This window comes from Anopheles coluzzii, chromosome 2 (genome assembly GCF_943734685.1).
Source record: "Anopheles coluzzii chromosome 2, AcolN3, whole genome shotgun sequence".
In the NCBI taxonomy this organism is placed as follows: Eukaryota; Metazoa; Arthropoda; class Insecta; order Diptera; family Culicidae; genus Anopheles; species Anopheles coluzzii.
This window is the reverse complement of record NC_064670.1, coordinates 121,811,459-121,821,828: the sequence shown is the minus strand read 5'-3', so window position 1 is coordinate 121,821,828 and position 10,370 is coordinate 121,811,459. Positions and strand designations below refer to the sequence as shown.

At 43.9% G+C, this 10,370-nt stretch overlaps 1 protein-coding gene across 3 annotated transcripts in view; it reads right to left on the bottom strand.

Moving 5' to 3' along the window:
- Window positions 1-4,251: 4,251 nt before the first annotated feature.
- The window catches only part of LOC120949158 (klaroid protein), a 175,224-nt gene continuing 169,105 nt past the window's right edge, over window positions 4,252-10,370 (bottom strand). For 2 of the 3 annotated variants that reach the window (XM_049606370.1, XM_040366226.2), the window contains exons 3-6: window positions 10,153-10,359; window positions 6,461-8,236; window positions 6,006-6,118; window positions 4,252-5,752 (exon numbers count right to left, since the gene is read on the bottom strand). In XM_049606370.1, coding sequence (XP_049462327.1) covers window positions 5,543-5,752; window positions 6,006-6,118; window positions 6,461-8,236; window positions 10,153-10,359 — 2,306 coding nt within the window. In that variant the 3' untranslated portion in view covers window positions 4,252-5,542. The remainder of the gene's footprint in view (window positions 5,753-6,005; window positions 6,119-6,460; window positions 8,237-10,152; window positions 10,360-10,370) is intronic. The other variant, XM_040366227.2, reaches the window with a different exon arrangement.

Here is a 10,370-nt window from a genome sequence, read left to right as displayed (position 1 = left end):
TGAAAACGCGCGTGTTCTCACCTGGAGAAGTGTTGATCGGTGAGGAAATCTATTTTTCCTTGGCCGGCGGTCGCGCGCGCTGTTTACATAGCAGGTATGGAAATGCACCAACACCAACACGATGCTCATATGTGTGTGTCTGAGGATAGGACTGCGAAAAGAAAGAGAGGGAGAAGGTTAGCGCTCGTAGCCGACACTACGCAGTTCATTACGCCGTCTTTGGGGGTCAAATGACCCCATGAAAGATATTCCCATTTTTTTAAATATTAAAAGTGAAAAAATCTCTTTTCTGCTGTTATTTTCATTACATGCAAACCCTTCTTAAACCCTTTTCACAATTATAAAAGGATGCAATTTTTGTCCATTTAACTCCTTCCCATACTACACTGTCTCCTTTTAATGCCATTACTACGACGTTTACTTGGAATAGTGATGCTCTGCTTTCCACCGTACACATACAAACGCATCGCAGCAGGCGCTTGCTTACCCTTCCCCACCATGCACTCCGTCACTTTCACTCCAATGGAACTTCCCTCGCTCTCTTGCTCTCTCTCTCTCTCCCTCTCTCTCTCTCTCACAGAGACATGGAGGAAAAATCGATACAAAACAAACGCACACCGCACGCATACCTGTTCTCGCGTTTTCCACAACATCCTAAGAGAAGAGTGCCAGAGTCGATGGGGCTAACTCTTCTTTTGTAAAATGAGAAAATGTTCACTCCTCTCGCGCTCTCTCGCTCTCTTTCTCTCTCACAGGCTCTTGCTCGGGAATGATATCACCGAAAAGGGGAAAAAAGCATTTCCATCTGACGTATCCTTGCTCTCTCTCTCTCTCTTTCTCTCTCTCTCGACCGCTGGTTTTCCACATTTGCTATCAAGCATCAGCAGAATCTTATTTGCTAACTATCGCTCAACCATCCAATACACCAGCAACGGCATTGGATTGAAAGCGGAAAAAGAGGAAAATGTTATTATTATAAGCTCATTTTAAGTTTCTTGCGTCACTATGCTACCTTTTGACACAGCAGTGAAATTAAAACCGAAAATGGTATAAAATAACAAAATATTGAAAATAATATAAAATTTAAGATCTTCCAAGAACATGGACCATCTTCATTCCTGGATGCATTTTCAATCCATTTTCAATCCATTTTCACTATCCGTAAGCACTCACCCCCTGGGCAGCCAGGCCAGCTCCTTCCGGTCGTTAAAATCAAATAACCCACGAGGAGAGAAGCTGAAAATAAAACCACTCTCGCACCGCAGCATGGGTAATGGGAACACAACAGCAGACCGGGTGGTGTAAAAAGGCACCTCATAATAAATGCGTAAAGGAATTTCCCTCTCCCCCCCATCCACCTCCCCCTTGTGGTGTGCGCTTCTTCAGTGATCCCGGGGCGAACCTGCCAGCAGCAGCAGCACGTCGTCCTCCTTCCGGACCAATTATATTAGCATTAATTGATGTTATGCTGTCGCTCACTACCGTCCCCCCCCCCCCCCCTCCCGACACCGAGCCCCTCGCGCCATCTGTCGCTCCCACTGCAAGCGTTGTGCTTTAAAGGTGTCGAGCCGGGAGCGAAGCTAATTTGAATTTCCGAAATAATAACATCAGTCTGCTGTGCAGCGAGACGCACTGTGAAGGAGTGGAAGGAAGCGATGAAGAAGGATGCTTCTCTCTTCTGCGTTAATTTTGCCGCTGTATCCTTGTTTTTTTTTTCCGTTCCGTTTCTAGTACAGCATCGACAACATTTTAAAGCGCTCGGGTCGGATGTCCTTGCGCGTCAGCGTGTGTTTCGATCTAATCATCTATCGGTATCTCCGATGGGATCCGAACCCATCTGTGTGTGTATTGTATAATCCTTTCAGCGAGTTAATAGTCCGTGTCCTTTTACTCGACGTGGACCGCGGTCGTCGTTTCCACTTTTCCGCTTAACGATCAGCTGTGTGGCTCTCGATTCGCTCGAAACGCTTCATTGCACCCACCAACATGATGATGATGATGATGGCGACGAACCTAAAACGATGATAAGCCAAGTTAGTATGATATTGATTGTTCAATCGCGGAACGCCAACCCACTCTCTCTCTCTCTCCCGAGTCCTTTTTTCCCCCAATGTTCTAAGGAATTCGGCGTGTGCGTGGGAAAACAAGGCCCAAGGATCGAAAATCCGCATCCGCATCCGTTGTCGTGGCTTTTGTTCAACACACATAAAAGCCAATCTCATCAATACAACGCAGCCGGCGGGTTCGCGGTCAAACCTTACAATCCCCCTCAAAAAACACACACAGGCCGATCCTCATCTGGCCGAACAGGTTCTTAACGTCAGCCGGCCTTCATCATCATCTCAAAGCCTTGATCTCAGTTTGGACAGTGACTTCTCCTCGTCTCATTTCGACTCTTTGCGTAATGAATATTTCATTTGATTTTGATGCATATTTCGTTCCACTTTGCGTCCACTTATCGATGGCCGACCGTCCGTCGAATGGAAAATTATCGTTCCAACACAAACTGTGACTCCCCTTCCTTTCCACATGGGGCACTTTTGTGCGCTCTTTTATCTTCCCTGTTCCCAAACCGGGATAGAGGGATGCCGATGTAAAGGATTGGTCGGAATTCGGTCGGATCAGTCTATACCGTCATTATAGTGGAGTGCCGAGGCACACACCGAAAACAACTGAACTGGAATAGAAAAATCAATTCTTTTATGCTTTTCGTGGTCGTTTTTTAGAGGCTTTTCCCCCCTCTAATTCTGCGAATTCACTTAAACTTCTAAGTGGTACTGTAAGTTCACTAAGCTTCTTAGAATGACAATCCAGTTGCATGCACTATCCCGCACGTGGGAAGCAATGCATCTCCTCCAACAGCGCCACCCGGAGATGTTCCCGGAATGATGGGAAGCCATAATTAAAATTTATTCAGCGATCCTTTCCGCTGAAAGCAAACGGAAAGGGAAAGCGCTTCCAGCAGTTGCATAACTCGTTCCTTTCTCGTTGGCCTTGCGCCGCGCCCCGGATTCAGCCGAGCTAATCGTTTGAAGCATTTGAATAATTAAATATTCATTCTACACTCCAAAAACCATCTTCTTCGCGTATCCGGTCGTGCATTATCGTGCAGCAGCAGCAAGCCCGTTAATAGAGTAGCTTTCAATTTCGCCACACGGATGGGGTTGGCGGGTTAAAGCTCACTTTTCATTATTCTTTCTTTTTCACCAAAAAGCGTTAGTGGAAAAAAAATACCAAAAATAGGGAAAACCGTTTTGTAAGCTCAAAGTCAGCTCCAAACGAGCGAAGGGAACGCTTTAGGAATTAACTGTGCACTCTTTCTCTATGTGTGTTTTCCCTGGGTAGAAAGTGCATTCCACGCTTACAAAAAGGGCGGGCAGTAGTAACAGCTATGTAACCACTGGAAAATGCCACCGCTGGTGCTGCTGCTGCTGCTGCTGCTACATCTGCTTCGGATTGCCCGTTCTGTTCCGCATCGCAATTATTCTTCTTCAAGTGCCCTCGAGGATTATACACTTGGACGGGGAGGCGGTGGGTTGGAGAAAAGGTAAAACGCGGGAACCGAGCACTACTACTGCACAAGCTTTCGAGCGGCGGTGACGCGTGTAGTTAGTTTTGTTTGTTTGTTTTCATTGCAAGACACCGCTTCCACTGCACTCCGTTTAATCTGCGTGCTCTTTTGCTGTTTTGTTTTGTTTCTCAGCTTATAGCCACGAGCGTTTTAGCGTTTTTCCCTTCATTAGCGGGGAGCATTGATTTTGTAAATGTAGAAGAAGAAAATTGCTGCAAATAAAGTAGAATAAAAGAGCTGCATTAAGGTGGAATTGTTTAAAAGAGGGTAGGGTAGATAGAAGATAATTTCTCAAAAAAGCATAAAACGGAAACTTAACTTCAAATTGTTTTCTTATGCAGAATTGTCTTCCCAGTCGCAACTCTGACGACAATGCTCTTTCGTTTTTTTTTATTATTATTTTTAGTGATGGCGATTTTTAGTATCTAAAGTGTTCCACTTACTCTCTCTCTCGCTACTTTTACAGTCTCCTACACTTTCAGACAGTCTGACTAACAGGATTTGCGTTCAAAATTATGCTTGAAATACTAATGATCGATCACGCGCGAGGCAAGCAGCAAAACAACGGAAAACAAAAACCACAAAATTCCTTGTTCCCTCCATAGGTGTTTGTTTTTGATTTGTACTAAAACTTCTATTAACCGAATGTTGTCCTCCCTTTCTTTGTTTGGATTTTCAATGTACGTATGTGATGATGATTGGCTTAAAAGAACATTCTAGTGTGATCAAAACGAACCATTTTCTTAATTTGGAATGAATTGTTTTCGAAACGACTGTTTGTTTCCCTCATTTCTATGAAGCATTTGGACCCTCTCTCTCTCTCTTCTTTCTATTGGTTAGAAAGGCTTCTATCATAAGGCAGCTGGTGGTGGTGGTTCTATTCTAAATTGAATTCGCAATTTGGTTCATTAGTAATTGGATGTACACACTCTTCTTACTAAAGACTAGAGCTTAAGCTATGGTAGTTTGAATATTCTCCCCATCCTCTACTCTTGCCTAACTGTTAACGTTTTTCTTACTCTCTAAATATCAAAACAAAAAAAAGGCATTAGTACAATAAACAGTTTTTAGTACAATAATAGGCAACGCACGAACAAAAATAAAAAAAAATGAACAAGTCTATACTGAATACAACGATATCCCTAATTAAGTAATGAAGTTGCTGACGGACACAAATTAGTAGGAAATGAAGAACGAGAACAGAACAAATAAAAGACGATTTCAAAGCACTATTGATTGAGAAAAAATACCTTTGGTTAGGGAAAAACTAATGGAAACTAAATAGAAACACTTAGAAGTTCATTAGTTGAAAACAGTTAAAGGTTAAAGGTCAGTAAAACTCGTTTCCACTCGCTATTCGAAAGGAAGAATGGCGTGGAAATGGCGTTTCTAAGACAAAGACGGAAATGGAACAGTTAGAGTGGAACAAGAAGCAATAAGCAATGTGTTAAATTGTAATATATGAGTGTAGCTATCGGCGCTGAATTAAGTTTTTGGTATTATACAAAGTGTAATTAAACAATATCGCTATCATAAAAAAAACTAAACAAACGCTTTCCCTTTTTTCTAACGCATTCGACACGAAAAAAAAAGAAACAAAAACCGTGTTTCACCTAAACTAAAGCTATTCTTCACGATAGAAAACTCAAACGGGAGAACGGCGTGTTCTAAACTTTAATCAATGGTATAATTTCTCCCCTTCCAAGCGTGTAGCTTAAAGAGGATGTAATTGTAAAAAAGGACGTAAGAATTATTCACTAACTAGAGCAACAATCAAACAAAACTATGTACAAATCAACACACGGACGTGGACACACACACTAAAAACAGCGTTCATCCTCCCTCTAACGGAGAAATAAATATGGTAAAACAATTGCAAAAGTATTGCCCCACACACTTCCTTCCCAACTAGCAAATTCCTACAATTAGCTGCATTTCTAGCTTCCTTTCCCTTTCCTTTCGTACAACCGGTTACACCTTATCACCGTGCACCCGGAACCGGTAAAGGCAGGTGTAGTGTATGTTGCCATGGTTCGATTCAATGCGCAGCTCGACAATCTGCAACGGCTCGGTCCAGTCCTTATTCTCCACCGGGAAGTACTGGACGCTGCTGCCCATCTGGTCCAGGTACTCGTAGCTGCCTAGCGGGACAGGTTCGGGATCGTTCAGTGCCCTCAGGCCCTATTTTCGGTTGCGAGGAATAGACACAAAAAGAATTATTAAATAAATGATACACTAGATCTTAATACATACACTACACGGCATGCGTTTAGTAACGGCAGATGGTCGACGAAAGCTTCACAAAATTATGGAACAACGTGTTAGAAATTTGGAATCATGCAATCTTCTTCAGCAAAGAAACAACCTCTAAACCAAGCACACAACACTACCGAAACATCGATTCGAATATCGAAACACGCTAGTAAAAACCTACCCAAACAGTGAAGTGCTTCGGGGCTGAGCTAATTGATCCGTTCGATACAAGCAGTTTGGAAATGTGCTCCAGCGTGAAGCCAGTCACGATTATCTCGGTATTTAATTGTATGACTAGAAATAGAAGAGAAGAAATGAGCAACAGGTGGAAGCGCGATTGGACAGGGAAAAGTGTGAAATGAATTTTTGAGAAATAATGCGTGAAAAAATAGGAAAATTATAACAAGAAAACAAGACGTGAATGAAAACGAAAGAACCACAAATAAACAAGCAAAAACAAAACAAAAACATAAAAATATAAAAAAAAACAAAAGCAAAGTAAGATAGAAAGATGAAACAATGAAACGGAACATAAAAAAGGGGAAACAAATAATGAACTAACACAATTATCGACCTGTACACGCTAAATCAAAAGGAACTAATAGCTATGAGTATACACATTCTCCGCCAACTCACCCAGATAGCCGGGGAAACCTTGGAACGCCCAGCACTGGCCCGGTTCCATCGTAGGCGAAATGACCGTGCGCGGCGTGTTCGAAGAGTACGGGATCGGGATGATGCCGAATATGCGAAACTCGGCCGAGTTGGCCTGATAGCTTTCTGTGCAGCGCGTCGACAGCACCTGTCCGCCGGCCGATTCGAGCGCATAGTCCACCCGGCCCGTCTTGTCCGCATCGTACACGATCAGCGCATCACGCACGATACGCTTCACGTCGTCCTCGGTCAGATTGGACGAGGTGGAGGAGCTGGCCGGATCCGGATCATCCGGTCCACCAGCGGAAGACGCTTTACTCTCTGAGGTAGTAGTAGTAGTAGTAACAGTGCTATGGCTGGCAGCGAGTTCCGCTTCCCGTGCCATCATTTCTTCCCTCAATCGAACCATCATCTCGGCCCGTATCTGTTCACCTATCTCCAGCATTAATCGGCCCGCAGATCGGTCGATTTCCTCCCGAACGTCCACATTCACCTTCGCCTGAATCTCCTCCAGCCGCTGCTCGAGATGATCACGCGCTACGAACAGTCCGTTTATCCACGCACGCAGATCTCCGTCGGCAATGTCCTGCTTTACGTTCAGTCCCAAAATTGTGATAATATTCTCGCGTATCACCTTATTCACACCTTCGTACCTTTCCTCTCTGTGCGCATTTAATCGACTGTCAATATCGGCCAGCAGTTTCTGGTAAAGCTCGTTGCTCTCCAATCGGTACGCTTTTAGCTGCTGCTCGAGTTGTTTGTGGTTTTGCTTCACCAGCTGCAGGTGTTCTTCCCACTGCGCGCTGCTGCTCAGCAGCTGCTCGCTAAAGTGGGCCTTAATATCGTTCAGCTCTTTGCGCAAATCGTCCACCAGGGCTTCGCGATGACGCTGATCGACAGCGGCACGATCTTGCGCCTCTGCCACACTGCTGGCTACGATACGCTGGTCGATTAGTGCGCTCAGCTTGTCGGAGGAGAGTATACGCGCTAAAATATCTTCCAGTTGCGATCCACTGATGGCGTAGTGATGGTTGTGCACCGTCGTCATGTGCTGCTCGACTAGACGCTGGATTTCGGTAAGGTATTCGCTCGACAGCACAACTTTACCACCTTCCGGGGTATCATTTGAATCTGCTTTCTTTGACGCCTCTTCAAACAGCTGAGGGTAGGACGCTTGCAGCGTTTGTCGTACCCTTTCCACCACCGCATCAACATCACTGTCCGTTAAATGATAGTTGTACGATTTTAAGCTTTCCTCAATAACCTGCGCTACATGTACGGTTATTTCTGGAGTAATTGCTTCCCTTTGGGGCGGTTCAGCCGCCTTCCGCAGCCGCTCCGATTCATCCACCTTGGAGGCAAACTTTTGTTCCATCATGCCATCAATGTACGCATCGATATGGCGCATCAGTTCTTCGAACTCCTCCTTGCTAAGCGTACGCTGAAGGGTGTTGCGGATTGTTTCACGGGAGGTGCTATCGCTTCTGCCTCCCGTCCACGACCATGGCCACGAGAAGGTGATGCTTGTGGAGAGCCAACCGAAGGGTAGGGATAATGCTGATAAAAAGGATGACGCTGATAGAATCTTTTCGCGGAAGTTGGCATTCCTTTCGTTGACGTATCGGTAAAGCGATTCCATATCCAGCTCCGAGTGTTTCATGTTTGATGGCAGAATGTGGGACAGTGAGGAGAGTGCGAGCGTGGCGCGTGACGATGCGGGCAAAACGATCGTTTGATCCTCATCCGCTAATAGGTAGGCTGGAATGAGAGTAAGTAGTTCGTTAGATATCGTTTAATTGAAGATATTTTAGTTTTAAATAGAAAGGAGTGTAGGAGAAGTGGAAAAGGAGCTTTAGAAATGATGGATGTCGCCCTCTAGAGCCTTCTCGCGTTCATTCGAGCCTAATTGTTATTCAATAGTCAACATTAATTACCCCAAAAACAACCAGCACGACCGCAAAAACATCAAAAACACCTACAAAACGTTCTCTTATTAAACTCCACATTCAACATTATTCATCATCCTTTAATTAGATACAAATTGGAGAAGGATAGAGGACGGACATTCATCGCGTAACAAATACAAATGAAAAAGAAAGAAAGAAACAGTACAAATACTTTCTAAAAACAGAACAAAACAAAACAAATAAGTGAAAAAGGAAGGTGCAAAAGAATTCAAACAGACAAACAAATAAGGAAATGCTAATGCTTACCTGTCCATTGTGTTATAACTTCCCTGTTGCTGTCCTTTTGATTTTACTCAAACTTTCTTTGCTAAACTCTGCTAAATGAAGGAACACGAAAACGGCTAGTTTTGTTTGTTTGTTTGTCTCTGGACAGGCAGGAAAAAAAAGTTCCGTCCGTAAGAAGCTCTTTATTTTAACATTACTACAGCTGTACTTTCTATCCGTTCCGTGGTGAAGGATTATAATAATTGACGTGCATCTTAAACAATGACCTAACATTCATGGACAAACAAAGCATTGTGGAGAGAAAAAAAAATACACTAACTAGTTTAGATTCGACAAAGAAAAACAAAAAAAAGTGCACTGCAGTGCTTTCTTCCTGCGGGGTAATTATTTACGTATCCTGTTCCTCTATCCATTCTCTTACATGAGAAAATACGGGGCTTAAGTGCGTTGGGAAGTTCCATTTCTTGTTGAGTTATACTTTCCCCCAATATACTTTAATTAAAACGGCAAAATGATGTTGTGTTTGTAGTAATACAATAAAACGATATCTAATCGCATTTCGAAAAACAAGAACACTACTTATAAAAAAGAGAGATAATGCTTCATCTGCTTAAATCGTGGCGTGATGATGAAGAATTCGGGTTTACTCTTACTATTTTGCTCGCATTAAAAAAGTATGGCATACGTGTGGTGGTGTAGGGTGGATATCGAAGCTACTGGCCCTAATTCGCTTGTAAACCGTAAATTTAACCTTAAATAATTAAGCCAAGAAAAAGCATTAAATGGCAAAACAAATACGAAACATGAGAGAGAGAAAAAGAAATGCAACTACACGACCTAACACACGACCACTGTTGTTTTAGGCACTTGGTTCTTCTTCGGCCCCTCCTGCTCCCCACAGCTCGCGCACCGCATCGACCGAATTCTGAGACACAAGCTTCAGCTGATCGAAATAGGTTCCGGTCAGATCGGACAAATCGGTCCACCGGTCGCCCACGTACTGTTTCACCGACTCGACGTCGGGAAGCGGCACGGTCGGCAGTTCCGGCAGTTCCGGAAGGCTCGGAAGGCTCGGAAGGCTTGGAAGATTCGGAAGCTTCAGTTCCGGTAGGTCTGGGAATTCAGACGGAAGGCTTGCGCGAATCGTATCCAACGCGGAAGGATCTAGATAGAGAAGCGTACCTGTATAGAGAGGAGGGGGGGGGGGATTTGTACGAGGGAGATGAGATGTGTGTGTGTGTAGAAAAGAAGGGCAAGGGGGAGGGCAACAGAAAGAATTTGGTTAGAAAAATTACTTGACAAACAAATCACAGCTTTCATCCAATGAGACAAATTTATGAAAATCGAATCAAATGTGTGCAACACAGTCAAGCTCGTGTGTTTAATAGCATTCGAGACGAGTGCAAAGTGGTAGTCATGTTATTTGCTGGATGAGCCTGACACTTTTCAAAGAAAAAAGAAACCCTTTTCAATCGAACTTACCTCCAATCAGCAAAAACGGTAACAGAACCAACAGGAAAAGCAAGAACCGACGCTTCTTTTGGCCAATTTTCTGCTGTTCCGCGTTAGCGGCCGACGTCTGCAGCAACCAGGCGTCCAGAAACAGCACGGAAGAGATCAGCAAATAGATGCGTTTAAATACGTTAACGAAGAATGACGTCACAAAACCGTACACACGACTGAAGAAGCCTAAAACGATG